The 26,106-nt window shown below is 38.3% G+C and overlaps 1 protein-coding gene across 4 annotated transcripts in view; it reads right to left on the bottom strand.

The window, feature by feature from the left end:
• The window catches only part of ARID1B (AT-rich interaction domain 1B), a 323,681-nt gene that overhangs the window by 276,659 nt on the left and 20,916 nt on the right, over positions 1-26,106 (bottom strand). For all 4 annotated transcript variants that reach the window (XM_064413401.1, XM_064413402.1, XM_064413404.1 and 1 more), the window contains exon 2: positions 14,715-14,909. In XM_064413401.1, the coding sequence (XP_064269471.1) occupies positions 14,715-14,909 (195 nt within the window). The remainder of the gene's footprint in view (positions 1-14,714; positions 14,910-26,106) is intronic.

Here is a 26,106-nt window from a genome sequence, read left to right as displayed (position 1 = left end):
CATCAGCTATGGTGGGTCAGCCCTTCTCGCAGCCGAACTTGCCCCTGCTGTGGAGACCACAGCAGCCCACGGGCTGGCATGCCAGCTTGCTGCCCTCTCAAAATAAGGTTTCTTTTCTGCAGGATGCAGGTGCAATTCTGCCCACGATACCAAGTGAGACACAAAATACCATTTCTGTGTCTTCTGAACTCTTACAGTTTACATGTGGTATTTCAGAAGAAGTAAGAATACCTTCCATCTCCAGAAGGTGTTTTCACACCTTCTATATGCATTTTAAGTTACTTGCCTGATGGCAAACATCTTGGACCCAGAGAACCCACCTCCACAAAAAGCACTCACTTTTACAAAATTAGGAACCAGAGAACATATTTTTTTTTAGTAATTTAAGTTTCTGGTTTCTGAAGGCATAACAATGTGGTGCGGGTTTAATAAACTGACCACACTGTTGGAACATATGATTCACTACAGAAAGAAAAACAAATGCTCTGATTGCAATATGGCAGAAGGAAAGTGATTTCACATTCATGTCACTCAATACTTTAAACACCATGTTAATTTTCAGACCTCTTGGGGTTATTTTGAGTTTTTGAGTTACCTGAAGTGCACAGTAAGCCTTATAAAACATTTGCACATGGCCATAGTCCTCCAGCCAATGGGCCTTCCCTGTGAAAGTATAGCCCATACATACCTCTGTGCTGGACTGAAAAATTCTTTAAAGCTTCTGTTCTTGTGTATTCAGTTATACACAAGTTGAGGCCAAGAAAACCGAATCACTTCCTTTTAACCTAAAAGGTTATTCAGTTCTTTGGAATTTTTACTATCAATCACACTTCTCCAGTTCACTTCAGCCATCCCAACTCTGTATCTGAGCACCATCTCTATCAGCCATTTTGAGGGACCAAAACCCAGATTCAGTTTGCCAGCATCACTTTCTTTTACCCAGCCAAATATCATATTAATGCTTTTAAACTGCAGGACTGCACAAAGAACTTGCACTCAACTGATTATCTACCATGACCTTCAAAGCTTTCTTTGTCACTGTGTTTCCAGAAGAAAGTGATATCCCGTAAGTGAGAACTGCATTATAGTCCATAGATCACAATGGATTTATTAAAATCAAAGTATTCCCTCTAAGTCTGGTCTTATCTTCATTTAAATTGGCAACAGAGAAATGTGGTGTGAGTAGTATATTTTCATCCTGTGTTGCATTTTTTTTAAAAATAATTTTAAAGGAAAGTTTAGTCTCACTGATTGGTAACTATTCTGTTTCAGTTTATTAGTAGCTCTAGCTTTCCCACTATGCTTGGCAAGTCTTTTTGCTAACCATAAAAATGTATTTAATGTCCTCATGCACTTATTTAAGCAATTAGGTGCTTAAACAAATATTTATTCAGTGCTTAAGTTTAACATGCTTATTACATTATAAAAATGGCAAACAGAACATTTTTTTCTTACCAGATCATTTTTTTAAAATTCATAATTAGTCCTCATTTATAGTTGAAGGAATTTTACTCCTTTTAAAACAGGTCTTCATTACTTAAAGAAACCACATAAAAATAAACTTGATCCACATTCAAAATATTCTTTATAAACAAAACAAGAAATTGCTTAGAGAAGTGAAGCTTCTAGTTATAAAATTCTGATGGATGCTGGAAACAAGAACAGCAGGACAGCATTAACTTTTTATTCAGTTATTTGTTTAGCAAAAAAACCTTCAAGGCATTCCAAGCATCATCTACAGGAAAAAAAAAATCCCTCCAACTGATTCAGTTCATGGCCATTCCTGTCTTTTGTGCTGCTGTCCCTCTGAAAGCAACAGATGTGTGTGTGTATGTACACAATATATCTATCAATGGATACACATCCATGTTCATGGATTTTATACTGTTGCTTATTTGAGCTCAATTCTTTCTGCATACAACTTAATTAAATCAAGCTATGGTCCTTTCAACTAAAAAACCACTGATTTACTTCTGTGACTAGTTCTCCTTCATCTGCTTTTGAATTCCTCAGCGCCAAATACAATGTTTTTCCAGACAAACCACTGCCTGCAATTACATGCACAGGTTTTAACAGAAGTTCCTAAGGGTTTCAGTGCTTGGTGTTCAATCCCCCTTCTCAGTGCAACATTCTTGAGGGACAGGTCATCTTGCTTTTACTTCATTTCAGTGGTACCTAGCAGGTACCATCATCTCCTGCCTTGTCTGCCAGGACAATAACTCACAAGCATTTAATATAATTTGCTTTTGAGTTACTCAGAAATACATAATATCACTCTTGATATAGAGTACTACTTTCCTTCCCCTTCTACCCACTCAGTTCTCTCTAAATACGTTATAACCATTTATTTTAAAATTCCAGTCCTGTGAACCTTTCCACTGGACTTCAAGTAATACCAAGCAGACAAAATTTGTAATTGTAAATGAGAAATTCAGCTTCTCTTGTTTATTATCCTGGCTGCCAGCATTAGAGTATAGGCAATTAAATGGGGATGAGGGGGAGGGGGGTGCCCCTCCTGTCATCTTTAGTTGCTTGATCACTGCTGTCCACAAAACCATGATACATGTCCAGACTTTTCCACAGCCCTACTGTCACTACTTTTACCTTGACTGTCTCACAAGCAGAAGGGGAGGCCTTTGAGACAGATCAGCTCATAGCCACTGCAGTTTCCTACTAAACAGCTCCTTGAAGGGACAGGCTGCCACAGGAAGGGCTGGTAACCTTGCTCCCCCTGCCCAAATGGGAAGCCTTCCATGCCTCCAGTGGAAAGTGCAGCGGAAAGTGCAAAACTGGCATGAATAGCACAACCTTAGGCAAATTTCACTAAAAATCATGTAAGCCAGTGGCAGAGCTAATGGCTAGTGGTGGCCTCCCTGAACAAACAGGGAGACCCCCCCCCAGCAATTCCGTTTCCTCACCCAGTAGGGAGAGCCAGCAGAAGACTGACCAAGCATCCATAACACCTTTGTTCAGAATGAGGTTTCAGGCTTTCATTACTCACTTAATTTTCCAAGAGTAAATATAGTGTAACAACCAGTATTAACGTAGCAATATGGACAAACATGTACACCTCTGCCTCAGCTGACAAATATGTTTGCAAGGCTCATTTCACCTTCAACTAAACAGAGAAAGTTGCCACAAGACAGGGAATCTTAAGGACAAAAAAAAGACGAGAAAAATCCCTCAAGGCAACTGCACACAAATACACTGCTGTATATTGCTTGCTCCAATAAGCACTTACACTGACTTCAACCACAGGAAAAATTATGGGACAAGAATGAATTCACATCCTTTCAAGGAGTTCTACTGCCCAATTCATTCTACCTTTTTTGAACACAATTGGGATTTTCACAACATATCAAAACCTGATATCTGAGTATCTCAATTTCCAAACCAAGATGTTAACAGCATAGATTAAGAACTCCAGCAAGGGCGCAAAAACAAGACTGTTGTTTTCAACCACTGTTCAAATTTCACCTGCAATCTTTTGTCAAGTATATTAAAATAACAAGAAAAGGCATCTCTTTTTCAGGAAAATATTAAGTCTTCGTATTTTTATTGCATCTTTTAGGTGAACCATTCAGAATATTTGTTTTCTATTGTAATTTCACACACCCCACACCAGGTGGTTATTAGATGAACAGTACTAGTGAAAGCAACAAAAGGACAACAATACTGCATTTCAAAAATTAAGATGGCATAGCAATAAAGATGTGCAGATTTATGTTGCATTCATTGTAAAAACATCTCCAGGGTAATCACAAAGTGTTCAGGCATTCCCAGTATTTCCCACTGCTATGGTTTTATTTTAAAGGGGGAGGAAAAGAAGAGGGGGGGAAAAATTTCTGTGATTCAAAATGGAAGTTCAGTAATTATTTACAGCCCAGTATGTAACTGGCAAAATGACTGGCAAAGTTCTCAGCACATCAGCTCAGACGTATGTAAGCAAGGCATTCCTTCCCTGCGGTAGGCGGCCTCATGTCAAGCAGCTATGTGCTAGAACTTGTCCTGTGCTACCTGTTCAAAGGAAACTGTGCAAGAATATTTCAAGCTCTGACAGATACCACTTTGTGCAAAAACATCCACAGGAGTATTACAAAAAAAGACAGCACTGATGTTTCAGCAACCTCTGTGTCAAGAAAGGTGCTCTCCTGCATTTTTATTGACATGCAGGAAGCGGATGATCACTCCTTGTACAATCAGTGCTAGCACTGACAATCCTGCATTTCTACCAGTCCCAGGCTCCCTTCCATGCCTTTACCAAACTATCACTTAACAATTTGCACCCACCTATTTCAGAGAAATTACCATTTGTTTTTGCAAATAGAAATGTCACATCTCTAAGACAGTAAAAAAGTACCCAACAAAACCACAATGCAATAAGAAACCCTATCATTTGCAGCATTTCATTACTACAAGATCTACACCAAATGCCAAAGTGTGCTCTCCTTTCTTTTAGCAAAATTTATTAAAATACTGAGATGACTTAAGTTTTTTACCTGAAATAATTCAGGACACAGCCATTCCTGCCTGTGTCTGAAGTGCAATACATAACATCAGGTCCATGTATAAAAAGTACTTTTCAAGTAAAAACATGTTTTCTCCACTAAGCACAACACAACACGCAATTTAGATCTTTACACATTCCTACAAACAGCAGTCTTACAACCAGGTTAACTCTTTTTTTGTTTGTTTGTTTGTTTTGTTGGGGGGGGGGTGTTTTTTTTTGTTGTTGTTTGTTTGTTTGTTTGTTTTTCCTTTTTTAACCAGACACGCAGAAAGCTGAAGTTTCTAAGTTCCTGCAAGCAGGTCTAAAGCAACTCCAGTAAAGACACAGCAACTCACACATACACAGGGTTCTGGTATTTTGTCAAAATTTTATTCTGCTTTACAAGATATTAATGCATGCCAAGAATAGGAGTGTATTTTTAGTCAGTTCTACATGTGAAAGACAAAAATGGGATGACAGAACACAAGAGAGAAAGAAGAAAGAAAAGCCTACACCTAATACACCCGAAGAATATCTGATCTTTTACTGGATATTCTTCAGTTACTTTTTGTGGTGATACTTCTCTTGTAACCCTGGTATTATAAGCCTAAAGGAATATTAAAAAACATTGTTTTTCCTGTGATGTATAAAATCAAAGCAGAAAAGGCCAAATACCCCACACAATCTTGGCATTTACTGAATCTACTCTTCACAACTTGCTACAAGACTGCAAATTTACTCAGGTCATAAAACAATCTTCAGTTTGAGAAGGATACATGGAATTTCTCACTGCATCACCTCAGAGGACTGAAACCCACCCGCCTGCTCTCCAACATCAGGTAGGATTTTTTGTGAACATGAGGTCTAAAGTATAATTTTCTGCAGGACTTAAGGTTGATTTTAGAAATAATAGTTTCCTCCCTAGAATAACCTTCCAAGCATAAAACGGCTATAAATCTATTAGGTACACACTTCCCAAACCTGCAGGGAGATATCTTGGCCTCTGATTTTCCTCAGTTTTGCCAACCAGCAATAAAATGAAACCAACGAAAAACACAAACCAGTCAATTTGCATCTATCCTTTAAAACATTCTCCAGTACAGCAGAAGAGTCAAAACACATGCCAATTTCAGAGCTGCCAGCTCGGAAAGTTAACAGAGACAGCAGAGGCAAGCAGTGGAGTTCCTGAGGAGGGACAGGAGCAGCTTCAAGCAGAGGTCCTTGCTGAGCAGCCCTGCTTGCTTTGCCCCTGCACAGACCCTTAGGTGCTGGTTTCTATTAAGCACCACTCGCTGAGCACAAAACAGAGACAATCCTGTGGGAAGAACAAGGTGGCTCCACTAGTCTTGTCCTGTAAAGCACATCCTTGCCAACATGGCCTCTAGAACACTCATGGATATAGACTCCAGATAACTAATGTTACTTCTTAAATAATTAAAACAACATCTTCCCTAAGTGGCTATATAAACCTTCTTTATTTTGATTGGATTCTTGTCTCAAAAGACAAGTTATATTACAGTATGCCAAGAAATATGCAGAAACTCTTCATCACTGTTCTGTGAAAGAAATGAAAAAGCAAGAGTAATTTACCAAAACTAAATCCACTTACTTTCCTAAAGGTCTATTTGGATATAAGATTCAAATATGATTTCTAATAATGCCCAGTCGCTGAACTGTTTATTACCTGCATGTGTCTTGCTCTTACACTCAAATGCAAAAACCATTACTAAGAAACAATATTCAGAACAAGAGGGGAAAAAATGGAGTGCGCAAAGAAATAAAGCAGACACTGATTTTCTCCTTGGTACTCTTCCACACCCCCAAAAGACTTTATAAGATTCAGAGATGAAATACGCTATCAGCAAGGATGCAAGCATTTAACACTTTTTTTCTATTTCAGGCAAAGCAATGAACAAGTAGCAGAAGTACCCAGAAATGGGGTCACCCAAGGTAGCAGAAGAATAAAAGCCTACAGAGATTGCATGAACTGTAGATTTGAGTTATTCCTTAAGTTCTTAAATCTTTCTTTCATCCGTCTTGAAAAACAAACGAACACCAAAAGCTTAAAGTATTTACATTAGGATTTTTAGATGTGCGCAGCTAGAATGGTTATAAGGAGCAATGCAATATATAAACAAACATGAGTATTAGAAAAAATTATCTACAGAGAAATTAAAATAGTCTCAAACATATTTAAGATTTTTTTTTAAGATTTCATAACTCATCTACTCCCACAAAAAGTCTTAACATTCTAGATGATAAAACATACAAAACTAAAGCAAGCTGCTGAGCAAGCTTGAATTGTACTGCATAGAACCCATGTCATTTAAGACTGACTAGATAAAAAAGGTATGGAAAATACTTTTTGCTTTTTTGCAGTACTAACTCTCCCACTGTAATTTTTGCACAAGTTTTGCTGAAGCTAAATCTAATATAAATCTTAGTCTATAAAAAAATAAAAGTTGCTGCTAGCAATAGGAGTCTAATCTTGAACTACTAAAACATCAGACATTTTTTGAAAGACCTATAGTTTGAAGAAGAAAATGACCTGACTCTGTCCCAGGGTGATCGAAGTGGAGGGTACTGACCTGTCTCATTCTGAAAGTCTCTTCAATTGAATTAGTGGATTAATTCTGCCCACCCTGATATCAACTAAAGCCAAGTCACCCAACCCCAGCAACATGGCCCCAAAGTGAAACTGTAGTTCCAATGAAATCACAGCAAGTTTCCCACTGATTTCCCCTTATCTTCAGCCCTGCTTTCAGCTGTGGGAAACACACTCCCTATTTTCAAAAAAGCATGCTCTATTGCATTCCTTGCTTCCTTTGAGCAAGTCCAAATTTACAGACAAATGATAGCATCTTCTGAGAAACCTATATCATGATTTTAAAAAAATAGAAAAAAACAATCTGAGTTCCCTCAGGAATATTGGGAAATACAGTTACAGTACGGTTAAAAAATCATACTGTATATGTGCATGATGGGCTGGGACATCATTTCAACCATTTGAGTGTCAATTATTCTTTGATTAATATTATTAACAAAAAACTACTATGATTATAATATTAAGAGTAACAGTCAATTATTCCTTACCTACACTTTAAAACCCTCCTGGCACAATCACTATAGGGCAGCTGTTGAACAGAGTAATGCAGCAGTCTTTTCTTAAAGCAAGATGCTTATTTTACTTCAAATGTAAATAAACTCATGTCTCCTGCTGCCATGTAAAATGAGCTGTTCATAAGTAAGTGATTTCGTACCTTCCTAGTGAAGCAGCAAACAGCTCTCTGTTCTCCACTCCTGATCACCAAATCCATTTCCTACCTAACTCCAGTGCAGTGACAGCTAATTCTGCTAGCAAATCAAGCTCCCAATAACAAAATAACTGCTGCTTCTTTAAACAGCCTTTTCAGAACACCAACACAGAGGGCTTGCATGTTTTCCTGTCTAATGTCCCCACTTCCAAGCAGAACAACAAATGTGATTACAGCTATTAAATATTCCAGCTAAATGACAATCGTTTAGCAGTAACAAAAATACATTTCATTTGTCATAATACATTGATCATTCTTACACACTTTCTGTACAAATGTTGTCTGCCTCTTACTCCAGTTTGGATGTAAAAATTAGCATTTACTGAACATCATTACATGGTAATTCAACAAATAAAAATGTTGACCCAGTCTCATTTCCGAACCATCTCTCACCAGCGGAAAGATCAGGTCTTTTTCCTTTTCAACCTGCATTTTATTCTGCACTGTTTCAAAGAATGATAGAAGCTACTGAAATGTTTCTATTTACCATAATAATGCAATTCCGTTACTTAAGGGATTTTCTTAGGTAAACAATCTCAGATGACCAGCATTAAGATGAAGAGCTAAACTATCATAAGGATCACAAACTTATGTTGAATTTGATTCTGTGATTATCTGTAATCTGTGCTCACCTCCCTCTATGGAGTGAATTACACTCAATAGAAGGGGTAATTCTAAAGGAGACAATACAACATAAAGCCTTATCCTGCCATGAACTAAAGTAGCAGCCTTTTTTTTCAATTTAGTCAATGAGGCTTAGTATACCCAAAAGAAAGAACAATGCTAAACATTTTCCTACAGTCTGCACAAGCACAGTACTTAGCATTTTCCTAAATCTGAAATTTAAAAATCTCATTTCTTTACATGACAAAGAGTAACAACTTTTCTTGGCAATTATTAGCACTTGACTATCAAAAGACCCATTCTTAAAGATAGCCTTACATAAAAGGCAACTAGCTATGACTTCTTGTCCCTTTTTCTGGTTCAAACATTACATTCTCCAGGAAGCAGCAGTTCTACTTACTTCACTGATTTTTTTTCTAGAGGTTTATAGAAGTTCAACAGGACAGTACATCTATCATTCAAGCAAAATGTTACTGAGGAATTATTTTAATTAAAAGTATTTCTGTTTTTTACAGAACAGGAAGTTGGGAAAAATAATAACAAAGTAGATCCATAATCTGCTAGTGACAGCTCCAAATAAATGCCCAGTGAAAAAAGCAATCCAAAGTAAATGAAACAAGCAAACAAAAACCCAAATAGAATACACACACGTGCCACAAAAGCCACACCAAAACCAAAAGAAAAACAAATGCCCCCTAAACCCCAAAAGTAAATCAAACAAAAATCTGGAAAAACATACTTCTGAAGTACATGCTGATCAAAGCTTCACACTCCCTTCTTATGTATGTGCATCAAATGTATCTATTAATCTTTAAGAAAAAGCAACACATCTCACTATTTTGTCCTCTGCTGGTTGTTTTTGAGATTCTATCACATTGATTCATTCTCTGTTCTTGCAAAATAAATAGCACAAGAACTGAAAATGGTGCTTATTTTCTGTGTCTGCTCTCTTTAACGAGACTAACATCAGTTGTGCTAACACCTACATAGGAGCAAAAACTGCAACACATTTAGTATCATCTAGGTGCTGAGAGCAATTATACACACAGAGGACCAAAAAGGTAATCACTTGACCAGTACTTGTTGTATGTATACACAGCATTTTAAGTTAATGGTTCAGAGCAAAACATGACAGTAAGCCTCACTTTCTTGTCAGACTTCAATCTTTTAGAATTAAAATGACTTCAGAAAGTAACTCACACAACCAGCCAACCAGCAGTAAACACGTGTGTTTGCTAGTTTTAAAACTCTATCTGCCAAGGCAAGAGCCAACTGATTTCTTTGGCGTAAACTCGACATTTCCAACCTGGGACATTACCCAATAGGGGCACTGTAAACCCTTTCCTAAATGATGTAATCATGCTGCTGCTCCTATAGTCCTGGTTTACTTGCAGTTTCCATTACAATAAATGCTTGCTACATATTCCTAGAGGCTTTACAACTTTTTCTCCCATTAAAAAAAAAAAAAAAGTTACTCCGCATTGAAACTTGCCATATGAGACAACAACAGGCATATTTTCCTTACATTTTCCTTACACCTCAAAATAATAGTATATCAAAAAAAGGGGTAAATGGAATTAGTACTTCTCTGAATATCTACAGTTCCATTCTTAAAACAGTGAAGACACTGATAACATTTGGTTTTGAATTCTGCAAATCAAGAATATAAAAAAAAGTTAAAGGGTCAAGTGATTAGCACCCTTTCATCTCAGAGAATTTCTCTAACAAAAAAGGAGAAAGAATAGACTGAGGCTCAGACCTCATAACTTGTCTTGCTGCAAGCTGGCTCAAGGCACTAAGGCAACTGCCTGATCAGTACTGAAATGTTCCATTTTAAATAGCTATTAGGAATGGCTGTTGTACATATCCATGCAAATATCTTTCATAAAGAATTTACTATGCATTATAGCAACATGATCCTATTTACACAATAAGTTGTTGTTCCAGTCCATCAAGTACACAAGGAATTTTAATGCACACTGAAAAAAATCAATTAGGCAATGATCATCTGATTAAACAGGCATATCACACCATTCAATTCTTTCAAACATATTCATAAATCCAAGCCTTCAAACTTTGATGAAAAATTTCAAAACCTGTAAGTGAATATTTCAAGTATATGATTTTTAAACGTCATGAAATTCATCACAAAATAAAATACTGCATGCTATTATCATGAAAAAGCAACACCACTGGGGAGAAAAAAGCCCCTTATTTTGACCAATATTCTGAGGTTTTTTTATTTTTAGCAAAAATGTCTTTACAAAGCAGCAGAAGGTTTTCCTGCAGCAAACAGCACTAAAGCTCTTTGAGCAGGCAATCAAACGAAAGGCAGAAGGAACCAATCGTGGCATCATCACTTGCTTGACTGAGGTCCAAAAAGGGTATGAGGCAAAAAAGAAGTTAAATGAAAAGCAAATTATTGTCTTTATAATCATTATACTTATTACTCAGATAGTATTTTACTCATAGTGAAATGTATTGCAAAATCAAGCCTGAAGTTTTCAGGTGCTAGCTATCCCTGCATATTAGGATTTCCAGTTTTGGCATCATCTCTTTGTAATTCCAAGTGATATCTAAGATATTAGAACCTGAAAGTTAAATCTGAGAGAATATTTTTCTGCATTCTGGTTTTACATACATTCCCTGGGTAAGGAGTGCTAATAATCCAAATATTACATTCACCCCATGCAAACCAGGATAGAGAGTTCATAAGATTATAAGATAGCAGTATTAAGACTTACAGGCAAGAACAGCATTTTAAAACCTTGTTGCAACTTGTGTTCCATTCATGAAGACTGACACCATCAGTACAGGTCTTGCCCCCAGCTTTCACTGGCCTTCTTCCCCCCTCTCCCACTGATAGTGAATGGGAAAGAAACAAAATCCCAAGTTTCCTAACAATATAAAAATCTCTTTCTAAGTAATTATAATGCATCCTGACAATTCTGCAATCCTATAAATTAAGCATATGACTTTTTTATCACCTTCCTTTCTCATACCTTCCCCCTTTTATATAGGTGTCCAATCAGTCCAGAGGCTTTATATATTTATTTGACTCACGCTGAGTTAACTGGACATGCCCTCAAAATCTTACAAAATGCTGCAGCACTCTTCAAACTACTTAGCACTTTGTCCCATGAGGCTATCACCCATCTTCACATAACAAATCTGTATCTCTGTTGCTAACTGTCAGAAAAGAAAGAGAAAATCTCAGGCTACCATTACTTTATTTACAATCAACCTGCCTTTCCTATATGGCCATTTATTTATCTAGACCACTTTAGCTATATTAGTGTAAAGAAATTGCCTGGATTTCAAATTGTGCCCCTTCCGTAAAGCTCAGCGTGTTGTGCTGGGGCCCATCATCAGTAACTCATCAGAGAGGAGTTCAAAACACTTAAGGGATCTGCTTTCTCTCTTCAGTCCTTTGCAGAACATGTTCTATGCCTTCCATTGTCACTTCAACATCCTGCAGTTTCCACATGGAATTTGAAGATAATCTGGGGCTTTATTTGCACCTTCATGTTTGGTGTCAAGCATGCCTAGACCAAACAGCAGTTGTAAGAGAACGACTGCAGCACTTCATAGATACCCCTTTTAAAACTGGTTAGAAGGCTGTGCTTGACACCCATGCTGCAGATATGTAGGCTGACTGCACCTGATACCATTTCATATTTTTTATCCCCTTTAATCTTTTACTGCTTATGCCAGAGGCCTCCCTTCCTGAGAGAGCTCTTCCACCTCTGGGCTGCAGGCTGGAACACACTATTCTCTGCTGCAATATGACACAGACCAGCTAACTACATCTAGGCAATTATCTTATATTCTACCACTTTCACTAATTTTAGCTCAATCTTTAGGGTGCTGTTTTTCATCTTTATTTCTTCATTTGCAGCATCCTGCAGCAGAGCCTGCAAGTTAAAATCTGTCAAGTCCCATAGTTCTAACCTCAAGCCACAACACTTGCTGACGAAGAGCCAGACTTAACATTTCAAGGTCTTCTTCAAAATTCAAAAATCTTCACAGTTTAACAAAAAGCCTTCTTGTTTCATCCAAGGAAACAGAACTGACACCCTCAGCTATCTTTGAGCAACAGCAAACTATAACTTAAAATAAGAACAATCTCTCCCATTGATGCTTCCCACCCTTCCTACAGTGTGGCACTTCCACCCTCATAATCCATCTACTCAGTGCTATCTCTGCACAATACTTAAATCTGAGCACGGTATGTGTTTAAGGCCCAGTATTTTTTAACCAATCAAGTTTTTGGAAGTGCCTTGAGCTTTTGATAAATTCAATGTGACACTGTAAAGCAGTCCAATTTCCAGAAAGTGCTGAGATTCATCTTCTGAAACTTCTGGCAATATTATGTATTTTATATATATATATGATATCTAAAGTAGGTACGTGCTACACAGTTTTAACAAGCATAGCTAGGCTCTCCTTATTTAATATTCATGTCACAGGAGTAAAAATCCAGCCAGGAATCAAACTGTGGCATCCTGTGCCAAAGACAACTTACCACTCAGCTGGTAAGTTGGCAATTCAATTTACAAACCTGCATTCCTGCATTTTAATCCTTTGTAGGAAGGTGGTAATATATGAGCAATATGAAAAGAACTGGATTCAGATCATTAGAGGTTCACAAACCAAACACACGAAGCTTTGGAGGCTGTCCAAAACAAAATCATGCCTAGGTGGTGATGTCCGTTCAATAAAAATTCAATGTCATAATTATGCTGTCCCTTTTCCCCGAAGAGCTGCGGTGCTGGGCCGGCGCTGCCGCTCCGCCACTCAGGGCAGCGCTGCGAGGAGACGGATGGGGCCGGCAGCCAATGGCCCTGCCAGGTCACTGCCTGCTGACGGGTAATTTACAATTACCAAGCAATTAGCAAATGCACTGAAAATTCCACACTCATCTCTGCGTAACACAGAGTAACTCATTTTTAAATTAAAAATCTGTTTTAATAACTTCACTTTGGTTACAGATACACAGAGAAAAATAAAGCCTCCTTTATTCGATGTCAGCTCCCTTTTGCAACTGACAAAATGCTTTGCTGCCTGAATCTAGCAACCAAATATACAGTTTAGCATTTCTAAACTAAATAATCTCTTACTTATCAGTAAGTATCTATTTAACAACAGAAAAGAATAATAAAAATTAAGACCTGTGATAATGATAGTATAATATATTTGAAACCATTATTTAACAGCCTGATTAAAATCTTGTCCTACTGGATGGGTAATAACAAGAATTGGCCAGGCATTTATCTGCCAGGAATCCAAAATTTTATTTTCTATATTTAACAATAAATGGCATAAAAATAAGCTAATCTGTGACTGGTCAGGTGCACAAAACAAATGTTCTTTCCCATTAATGATCAAGTTACCAATCTGTTGTGCTCACAAGGCAGTGCAGAGCTCTCACTGCCTACACTCACATCCCTAATTAAAAAAAAAAAAATAGCAAAACATTAACTTCTTGATAACCTCAGTTTATTTCTCCCTCTTGAAAACTGCCGTATTTTCCTTAGTACATGGTATGCACATTGCAACTGACCTTCTCAAAAAGGGCGAGAAAAAAGCACAAGAGGTGTCCATCAGCAGTGAAATCCAAGTAGATAAAAAAGGAGATCCTTACCTTTCCACACACTCTGATATATTTTAAAAAATCCTGACTTTAAAGAGTTGGTTAAAAAAAAAAACAAAAAAAAAAAAACACAAACCAACAAGAAAAGCTACAGACTCCTATCAAAATGAGGAGAAAAAAGAAAACCAACCACCACCACAACAAACAGCTGATATAAATATGTAACACTTTTGTATGCACTGGACTACACTAGCCTTGATGTACTGATGTCAGCTCCAGGTTTTCATCTTACATTTAAGTGTATGTAAGCCAGAGAGAATGAGAACATAAAAAAACCCTAAAAAACCAAGAACAAAACAGCAACAGCAGCAAAGAAAATAACCAAAAAATATGCAAGACTAAGTGGTGTCAACTGGAAAAAAAAAGGCAAACTCATGGCATTTGACATATTTCTCTCTCTCCAGAAAGATACCAGCAACAAACTAAATCCTGTTTGAACTGTAAGGGATTTCAGAAAACATTCACACTGTGAACATAATTTCTTTAGTTTTAAAACAGTCCTTCATCCTCCTTCTGCACAAGCAATACTTATTTCTGACAGTTTTCTCTTGCCCCTCTGTATTACCAGAATGTCAGAAGGGAAGAAAAAGAGAGGAGGGAAACCAAAGCAACCCAGAAAAAATCCTGCACAAACCTGTTGCTGTGGATACTGCATTCCTCCCATGGCTGCCGGGGCTCGGCCCTGCATTCCCACGGGATAGCGCTGGGGGCCGGGAGGGCCGTAGGACTGCCCGGGGTAGGGGCTGCTCTGCTGTGCCTGAGAGTGAGGGTTATTGCCCATGCCGTACAGCTGCGGCCTCTTCATCACCATCGGATCCATCGGACTGCCCTGGTGGCAAACACAAGCAAAGGAATATTTAAGACATGCAAAGAAAAAGGTCAGAATTGTCATGCTCGCTGCGGGCGAATTATACATGTGTTTTCTCAACGCTTTACACATCAAATATTGACTTGATGTACAAACTGGCAAAGTACCATACCCTGGGTTCTCTGATTAATTAGATGAGGTTTTGAATAGTAAGTTTGGGACTTCCATTCCATTTAAAACAACTTCAAAAAATATTTTGTACTAAACTTGAGGCTGTTACCTATACAGACAGAGAGCAGAAAATCTCCCCAAAAAATTTCAGCTTAAGAAATAATTAAATATATTGCTGCATATTGATTAGCATCACTGGCCTTAACGTTAAAAAAATAAAATAAAACCATAGATATATATCAAGAGAGACACAAACAACGGACAAGTCACTTAACCTTGACAAAATGTCTGTTCTCTCACATCAGAAAAAAAAAAAGAGAAACTGGAAAGAAAATTAAGTTTCCAAGAAGTGCAGTGCATACAGAACACTGCATTTCAGCACTTTCCTGTTGCTTTTGTGCACACTAATAAGTTTCCAGATCAAAAAGCAAGTTATAACACACATTTTACATGAAAGTTTATTTGCTTCCTTAACAGACCTCAGAAAATCCAAACTGATGGAGGGGGAAGGGAGGTAAGGGAGAGAAGTTTTATTTTTAGACTTTTTGGCAGCACTTACCAAGCCCTGTAACAGTTTCAGGACAGGTGTCAACCATTGTGTAGTATTACTCTCATGTTTTATTACTGAGAACTAACTGAACCAGAAAAAACACCACACTTCGTGAAGTGCAGCCCTGTATTGTTAATATGACATCCATTTTTTGATTCCCGAGTTCTGGCTAGATTAATGGAAGAATGTGCGCGGAAGCTTTCAAAAAGCCTATCACAATCTCATCTTCATGAAAGTGGCACACACCCCCCTCCTGCTCCTCCCCCCGCCAAAAAAAAAGACCTATTAATTCACCCAGGCAGCCCACTCCCTCACCAGGAGCAGGATTCCCTCCTGCAGCACATTTTGCACGTTTTCCTGCAGCGCACTGCTGAACGGTTTTATTTTAATACCTCCTATGTAATACAGCTTCTTCATGTCCTTTCTGACTATTAAATTCTGATGTAATAGTTATTATGACAATAACTAACATTTCCCACTCCCATCCCTGTTTCTTCTCATCACTGCTGTTTGTACACACTACTTTTTTTGTTCCTATCCAAAATATGCCCTTTCCTAAGAAGTCACTGCTAAGTGAACTATTATTCTTTCCTTACTGCAAATAAAATCTATCAAACCTCTTTTTTTTTTCCCTGGCTGTCTCCACCATCACCAATACCAATTTTCCAGAAATGTAACCCAAAACTAATAAAGTATTCTGAATATGGGCACACTACATCTGAGGAGATGGAAATGATAACCTCCTCCTCACAGGACATCTCCATTCACTTCAGAACAGGACTGCCCTTTTTTGCTACCATAGCAAATTCCACATTCACTGCTAATTTTGGGTAAGTATTACTCAGCAATTTTCCCTTTATTGTTTGCCTGCTCTGTAGCCAGATTAGAAGTTTCTATTTTTGCCACTAAATGTCCCTGGGTAATTTACTATTTATATTTCATACTTTTCAAAATCAATGGTTCCTCAACCACTGCAGATCACCTGATCCACAACAACATTCTCAATTTTGGGTTTTTTTAAGCCATCATGCACTCTCACAACAGTTCCAACTAGAAACACAAAGGCCAAGCAGATGAACTATAGATTCCTTTTTACAGTGTCCCAGGGGAAAACTTACATTTCCTCCTATAGACCACAACATTTTACCTATGTTTACTTTTGTGTTTCAATGTTCGGTGCATTACCTGTCATATTCTTCTTCTTAAACATAAATCCTTATTCAAAGTGAATCTTGAGCTTCCTCCATTAGATTCCCATGAAGCCAAACAGCACTTTTCATTGCTACCATCTTCTGTTTCAGGGTATAATTTCTAGGTCTCATCTCCAATAACCACATTTACTTACATTCAAGTTTAATTAATTTTGAGTATAGTATTTTCTTTTCTGCATCCAACTCCTAAATATAAACAATGCAGATAGCTACACAGCTAAAACAATCTGACGTTATCCATTATTAAGACTACTTTCAGGTGCATATAAACTTTGCCAAACTTCAAGCATTTAGGCTGAAATTTTCCAGGGCATATGTATGCCTGAGGCTGAAATTCTCTGGAAAATTCAGCAGAAATAGTTCAGCTATGTCTTAGAATGAGGTCACAAAAAAATACATGGTTTATGTTCTCACATAAAACATTTGAAAATACCTCTTGAACACCATGCTTTGAGGCAGAGAATTTTAATTTCCCAGGGTGATACTGGACATTCATGAAAGGCAAGGCATGTGCCCCTGTCAGAGAGAGCACCTGGATGTCACCAGGCTGGGAGCACAGGAGGAATGAACAGGAGCACAAGAGGGGCAGGGCAAGGCTTCTTCAGAGGAGTTCCAAAGTGCATGGAAGCCGCCTTGAATTTGCCAGACAAAGGAAGAGGGACAATGAGTTAAAAAAGCAGTGGAGACAGAGTGAGGCAGAAAGAGCTGAAGGGGAGAGGAGGAAACAAGGTCAGGAGGCGACATGGATACAGGCCAAAGAGTCTCTGTCCTTTGGACTAGTGACCTCCAAGCAGTGGAGCTTCTGTGTGTGCTGGGAGAGTCAGCCTCACTGCCAGAGCATCCTTCCTTGCCTCCTTCTCACCAGCCTGCCATAACTACTCTTCTCCATGCTCTCTTCAAGTGAGCCACTCCTCTTTCCCTCAGGTAACATCCTCCAGTTCAGAAAGGTGGAGGGATGAAGAGGCCCAGATATCGCTATAAATCCGGGCACCAGGGGCTACAGTGTCTCTCACACAACACTGGAATCGAGGGGGCTGTGGTCACTGGGAGGAGGAAAGGGGCTTGGACATACTCAGAACTTACTGTGAACACTGAAGTCAAGAATCTGGACGAAGGAATGGAGATCCTTTAATATGATAGGGCTAGACTGAGAGAGCAGAGACTGTGCCTGGACAAATTATTGGGACAATCCACCGGGAACCACCCTAGCTAGCAGTGCTGCCTCTTCTCTCCTCCCTCCAAAGACCTCAGGGAAAGAATGAACAGTAAAGTGTTCTATGATCTCTACAGCTGGAGAAGACAGACTTGGTGAGGAAACATTTCTCATCCTATGCACTGGTAGGTCCTTATGGGGGGTGGCAAGTCACCACTGCTATTCCTGATTTCCTTCAGATTAGATCTCAACCCTGTATGCAGTGCAGCTAAAGGTGAAGACATCTACCAGTGACTCAGTGGCTGTCAACATATTTCTGCAAGGCAAAACAAAACCAAAGAGCCAGCTCTCCCTGAGGCTTCAGAAAGATTATTAGTGCAGAAGTTGAGAGTTCATGGAATTAAGTTTGCCCTTGCACCATTAAGTGTGTCTCCTTCACAGATGCAGCTGTCTTTAAACCCACAGTCACACTTCAATCCTCACAGGCAGCGCATGTGCCTGCTCCAGGTACCCACCCAGTGCAGTGTCAGCTATTGGAGCAGGGCTTCACCTGTCATACAGGTAGTGAATGCAGGAGACAACTGTCCTACCATCTAAAGCAGCTGTGTGCTGCTTAGGCAGAAATGGACTCTACCTCTGCATCTCCCACAAGTTTTCATTAAACCAAAAAAATTTCAAAATTTACCAATTTAATGCATCCTGACTTGAAATCATGGGGCTTAAATTGCAGGAAATGCTGCATATCTACAACTGCAACAACTTTTAAATGTGATGATAGATATGCTCTAAAAGTGTTTTCAGAAACTCTGTGTTTCAAAAAACTTAACCTACAGACATCAAAATAAGGCCAAACTTCCTATAACAATGCCTCCATTTCCCTTGTGTAAACATTAAAAAAAAGGGAAAAAATTTCCAACCCCAAAAATGAACAAAAAAGTCCTATCATTTCTTCAACACAGAACTGATTTTAGAATTTAATATGTCCATGATCAATACCACTGAAAACTCTCTAACAAAAAGACAAATTTTGTCTTAAGAACAGTGTATGGTGAGGAAGACCTGGAGCCATACGCTCAACAGAAAGAAGAGCTGCTCATCAAGTACTGTCCCCCCCGCCTCTTACAGCAAAGGTAAAAATTTCAATGTAACTTTTTCTGGCTTTCAGCTTTATCGTTTTTGTAGACTTTCTGATTTCATTCTTATAGCAAGACTTTCATCCATGACATTTTGAAAACTTATTAAAATAAGTTGCTAATTGAGACATAAGATAATCTTATCTGAAGGTTCCTTTAACATTTATTGAAGTTCCAATATTTTCTTTAACATCAGCTCCAACAGTTTTCAAAGACAAGTTTTCAGTGACAGGATGATTATGAGATGTATCAACCTCTTTATGCCGTAGGGATCATAACCCAACCCCTCCACAAGTGCTCTTGAACATCTACCAAAAATGACAGCATTGCTCTAACTGCATCACATTCCTCTAAAACCCAGCATTCACGTTTGACTATGAATGGATGATGTGTGTATTTTCACATCTTCCATGCTTTTACTTTCTATTACATGCTGTAGTGCAAAGTTTTAATCACTTATTAAATTTTATTTTAGTGTCATTGTAGCAAGTGATATCCATTTGTTTCTTTTCCTGCCTTTACAGAACAGCCCAATTTTTATCTAGTTTTTTTCTTTTACTCCTAATACACACATTACCATTTTGCCAGTTTATCTAGTATTTGCTCATGCTATTTTTTACTGCCATATTCTTCTAGGCAAGCCTAGATGGATTCTGCCTTTTGCTTCTTATTCCACACCTCCTCTTCAACTTGCTGCACTTCATTAAAACTGAGTAGATCTGCAGTTCCTCAAAATACCTCAGTCTTGTTCTTTGCTTCAGTCCACAGGAATACCATAATTTATAACCCCTTTATTATAGCACCTATCTCATGTCAGTATCAGATTCATTTGCACATGTACTATCAGCCTTTGTAAGAACAGAGCATTTCATAAGAGTTCCTGCCTATTATGTGCCTCGTGAGCACTTTAAAACACCCAGTGCAAGGTTTGCTTATGATTTCAACAGGGCCAAGGTTTCATTCCCAGTCTTTAAACTGACAATACAACCATTAAGGTATGACACTGAAAAACCTACCCTATTTACAAATAGTAACTGACAACCTGTTTCTCATACCTGCTCCTTTTTTCAATATTTTGTATAAAAGAATACATAAAATTTACATTTTTGCTATATGCAGAAGTGAAAAAAATAATATTCTACACCCACTTCTAAACTCGGTATCCATCACCACTCCTCCTCTACTCCCATCCAAAACAATCAAATAAATCATCTCACCCTGAAGTACCTGGAGATTAAATTTTGCCTTTGTTAAAGTGATAAAAAAAATACAATACCATTTTCTTTAGTCATTTAGCCAGTGTTTTCCAGTTACATCATCTACACTCAGATCTGAGGCAACCTGCACCAGAGAGCAACCTGAGAAGCAGTCTGATCTTACTTTTAAGGCATTACTGATGTTATGCACACGTTACATATATATATCCACTACTAAGATATCAACTAGTGTTTCACTTCTAACAACAACATGTTTATTTGAATGATATTTTTGAATATGAACAACACCAGTCACTGTCCTAAAATACAACTAACATTTCCATTTAAAGATGCCACAAAGACCCTCACCACTGAAATCTCAAGACAGGGAGGAGTGGGAGACACTTTAACAAGGTCACAATAGGATCTAGATGTGAATCCCATTCAGCTAGTGCTCTTTTCTATAAGGCAGACACAGCAATTCACTAGAAGATGAGTATTTACATGAGAGATGTAACTACTTTTCAAGTGAAAGTGTGCTTTTTTGTTTAAACAAAAAAATAATTGAAAGAGGCATTAGTTTAGCTGACAACAGAAAATGCAGCGATTTAAAGCAACTACAAGCCACAAAGCATCCCAAGTAATGCTCCATCATTTGTGCCTGTAACAAAACAACATGAACTCAACACTCTCAAGTAGGCTTCCCCTCAAACTCTTAGAGCCATGAATACAATAACTCTTTGTTTATTCATTGATCTGCAGCCAAAGCTTCTGTCTCCATATAAATAAAAAAGGGAAAAAAATAAAGAAAACACATCTCTGTATAAAAACCAAAGCCTTGAAACCTCATAATAAGTAAAGACAGCTGACAATCGGTTACTGACATTCCAAGGAAGACAGGCATGGAGCTCTCAACTCTATGTCAGGCACCAAGTCACAAATTTATCACTAAAGATAATCACAAGTATTCACTATAATACAATGACACAGCTGGCTTGAGGATGGAACTGCAGAAAAGATAATCCACTGCTAGATAATGTCATCATTTGTATGAACATGTACAAGGACGCCTCAGCCAACATTTTTACGTGACAAAAGAGGGAGTATCAAAACAACTCTCATCAAGTGTGTTTCAATATCCATTTAAGAAAGTTGCAAGCAACTATTAAAAAAGTATGAATGTACAGCATGAAATTCTAACATTAATAACAAAGTTTGAAAGGTGACTAGTAAACATGCCTTCTATTTTTTTGAAAAAGGAAATCTACTGTCTGTTTACTAAAATTTTAATTAAAAAAGGCAGTTGCACAAACACAGTAAGTAATAAGCAAAAACAAAAAGCTGAGTTCAACATAAGCCTATGATGAAAGAAAATCCAGTAAATGAAGAAGCACACACTAGCAGAGTTTTAACATAAATAGCCATTTTGCTTGTCTTAAAGGCTCTGCATTACTATCTGATTTCAGCTGCAGGGAGACATCAGACAGATTATTTCCCACTCAAAACAGAAAGTAAGTAATTAACAACATGGAAGAAAAAAAAAATCAAAGCTATGCCCCACAAAGAATCAACTACTACTTGCCTAGACCATTTACAAATAATTTATGCAAGCAACTGTTTCTGCAGGGTGAGGTAGAAGGATATACTGTTTTCAGCCTTCTTCTGAGTCCTCTTTAACACATACAACCCCAAAACAGTAAGGCTTGTGTATCGGCCATTCTCTATTTATAATTTTGCATATAGATAAAACTAAACAACCACTGAATAAACAAATCACAACAAACATAGCAAAGAAAAGAAACCTGGTTTTAATGAAGTGTACATAACTAACCTCTTCAGTTGCCATTACAAGTGCATGCAAAGGTTAAGACAACATCAAGACGCAATTATACACATTAACACAGCTGATGGCCAAAACAATCCTAGGTTTCTGACAAGTTCACATGGATGTACAGCCCAGAACCGCTGCCCCTCAAATTGCCTTTGTTATTGCCAGCTACTGACAGCTAATAGGTTATTCTGAAGTCAGCTTAACGTGTGCTAATCTGAAGTCAGCTTAATGTGAGCTAATATCACCTGTCTGTGACTATAGAACAGGTCACTCACTCCAGCTGCTTCTCCTATGTGCTGCCAGATCATGACCACGCTTTGGCTACTCCAATCCACAATCCAGTCTGAACCTAGAACTGCCTGTGGGATGATTTTGCACCAATACAACAGCTTTGGCACTAGAGCACGGTCAGACACGGGCAGAGCTCTCAGTCTGGTATCTCAACTGTCAAAATCGCAACCCCCAGCAGGACAGCAAGGCAGATAGCAAGGGAAAATGATAACCTAAAGTTCTCAGGCTAGATTTACCACTGGATGCCGCAAAGCTTTAAGGCCTCCTCAGTAGCCAAGGCTATGGCTCAACAAGGAAGAGAAAATCCATTCATAAACCCAGAAAACCAAGTTTAAAAAAGCAAAGCCCCACCCAGAATACCAGTTAGTTCTATTTTGTCTGGCAATGAGGTTCTCAGCTTCCTAGACAAGTAAACACCTTCACTCACTGTGCATGGCTGCCATCTGGAACTCAGAAAAAAAATTCCCTTACCTACTTTGTACAGCTCTTACACAAACACGGCGTTAGATGGACAGAAAAGGATGTACTAAAAATAGTGTCTGTCAGCCAAGGAATAGAGCACTGCCCTGAGTGGAACGAGGGGAGCTCTGCAGGAAGGCTGCCTGCAGAGAAGTATTGCAGTAAGAGGGGGAAAATGCACAGCGTCCTAAATATAAGTGACAGGGGGGAGGGATGTAAATGGAAAAAAATCCCACATTCACTTTAAATTTTAAAGAAAACACTTCCTAAACGTAATATTCACGTGGATCTGAATACACTTTTTCAATTACTTGGCTTTACTCACAGATATAAAATTAAAAGTTAGATGCATTTAATTGCTGGAGAGAATGTTAGCTGAGAAAGTGACATTGAGGACACTGGGGATGACAGAGTACCCACAAAAAGGTATAACCAATCACATCTAGGTCACAAGCCAAAAGTACATACAGTTAGCTGCAGATTTTTTCCACTCCCAGCGATATATATAGTTCTATATTAACACACACACACACACACATACACACACACACACAAAAAAAGGTATGCTGGTCATATATCCTCAGCATTTATGGCAAATTATTAATCAAGTCCCACCTGAAACAATTTGTTAAATTGATTTTAATCACTGGGCCTCTCATGTGAAGCTTTGTATAATCAGCATTTCATTTACAAAATTAATTGCCTGATTGATTCTCAAGAGGCAGTAGCTGTCATTACACTGCTGTCATAACTTTTGAGTAGGGGTGTCACAACACTGAATTCTGACAGTATGAAGAGCACTGCTATTTAAAAAATGAGGGCGGGGAGGTAGGGGGGAAACAAATACAGTGATTTCACAGAATTGCTCTTTAGCCCGATAGAATGTTAAAACCATTTCCCAGCAGTTTCAGCCAGCCTCCCTGTTTTCCATTCATTGAATAATGTGCTACTCAGCTATTCAGTATCTTTTCTTAGAGGCAGGTTCATTTAATTCAATTTTATCATAGTTGCGGTTGCATAAAATGAGTTTGTTGTTGAATATACAAAAGATTTAATCACAGGCAGCTCTTAAGGTTATTTGTAGAGCAAAGTTTGACTTTCAACACATGGAACTTTTTTTCCACATCCTAAACCTTCAGGAAAACTATTTTCAATTAGATTTTTGGGGGTTTTTTGCTGCTGTTTTTAAACAAAATAAAGCAAACCGTAATTTTACAGAACTTATCTAGGAGCTCCTTCAGAAAGCTTTTTTTTCTCCCCTTGCCTTATAAGCTGTGTATAAGCCTTGGAGTCCTGCCAGAGTAGGAAGCAAAGCTCCTATATTTGCTGTAGTTACTCCTATACCCATCGCTACTATATTCTTGGAAAAGACCGGTGCTCCGGAGAGGCGGCGCAGGCCAGCGGTTAGGGCACTGAGTCATGAGACAGGACTTCTATTCCTGGCTCAGCAGCTGACCTGATATGCAAACATGAGCACAACACTTCACCTTCCTGTGACTGGGTTTTCACTCTCATAACAACAAGTGTTATATGCACTTTTAACAAGGAAAGACACACGAGGACTTTGGGGAGACTGGGCAACTTATTGGGCAACAAGAAACAGGACTAGGAGTTGGGAAGGGTGGGCTAAGGGAGAAAAAACCCCCAAAACTCTAGAAGATTTTGAGAAGGAGAAATTGAATCAATAGGCTACAACAAGGTACTCTAAACTTTCAGAAACTTACATTCCATAGAAAAAAGGTCCCTAGAAGCACCTTTAAAAAAAAAGAGAGAAAATACGATCTTAAATTTCTGCTGCTATATCATGCGGAACAGTATTAATGCCTTTGAAAAAAGCACCTATTTCTAAGATAAGCTCAAAAAAAAGCCCCTGAACTGCTCAAATTCAGCCTTATACACTAGATTTCATCAAGTGTTCAGGAATGAAGCAAATGTAAAATTTCTAGGCCATGTTCTGAGATTACACTATTACCAAAAAAAAGCAAATGACAACTCTTCAAAAACTGAATTATACTTACTGCTGGTATTTGTAATTGACCTCACCAGAGCAATTCCAGAATAAATCAGAGCCCAGGTAGCACTAGAACCTAGCAAATACTCTAGACAACACAGCCTCTTTTCCCTTCCTACTCTCCAGTTCTTACTCTCATCCCTAACTACTGTCAAATATTATCTTCCATTCTTCTCTGCAAAGGGCTCTGCCACTTGAGTGGCTTTATGCAATTTTCTTCACTTTTTGCAGGTGTCTGAGTTAATGATGATAATAAAATTGGGGAGGAGGTGAGACATGGATAGGGGGACACCAAAACAAGTATCATTGACAAAATTGATAATTACTGAAATAAAGATCCATAAAAGAGTAAAAGAATGGAAAACTCTACTAGGCAAATATAAGCATTAGCTGTTTTCCCTTTCCATAGCCATAACATGAAATTTCAGCTAAGGGAGGTTGAGAAAGTTCTGTTCACACTGAGAAATATTTGCCAGAGTTTTAAGCTATAGCCTTCTGCCACACCAGCAAGAGTTCAGAAAAAGGAGAGAATCAGTCACCCTACTTACAACACGGGATAGCAGACTGGAACACTAAAAAGCAGTGTAAAGCACTGATTTTCTGTATTGGTTGGGTTTTAGCTTCACAGCAGGTAGCTTACTGATTAATTGAGCATCTTCTCTTTTCAAGCCTAACTTTTTCTTTTTTTTAATAGGTAAAAAATGGTCTTAATTAAAATAAGAAAACAGGGGAAAGCCCCTAGCTAGAGCCAAGATATGCAGAATTCCTAAAAGCATATATTTAGCATCAGGGTAATTGGAATGCAAACTTAGCTCTATAACAGAAGCCCTGTCACTTCTTCAACTGCCAAGAAACTTCTCTTGTAACATATTTTCTATATTAAAACTGCTTCCTGTAGAGGCTGAAAAAACTTGGTTGCAAATACTGCAAAATGTTAAGTTACCTGGAAACAAACTAATTCATCTTTTTGTTACCATCACTCCACAATGATCTCTGTATCACGTTGGTTGAACATCACAAAAATAAAGCGTCCCAGTCAGAGACACACCAGCAGCGTCAGCTCAGCCCAAGGGTCCGCTACAAACAGATAATCAATCTGGAGCTACACACCCATATTGTGGTGCTGGAGCAATAGAATCGTGGTGAGTACCTGCCTGTGATTATTTTTCATTTACAGTGACCTTTCTCATCAACACAGACACTGTCAGCAGC

Source organism: Passer domesticus, chromosome 3 (genome assembly GCF_036417665.1).
Source record: "Passer domesticus isolate bPasDom1 chromosome 3, bPasDom1.hap1, whole genome shotgun sequence".
Lineage (NCBI taxonomy): Eukaryota > Metazoa > Chordata > Aves > Passeriformes > Passeridae > Passer > Passer domesticus.
Note: the sequence above shows the minus strand (reverse complement) of the source record. Positions and strands in the feature narration are given on the sequence as shown.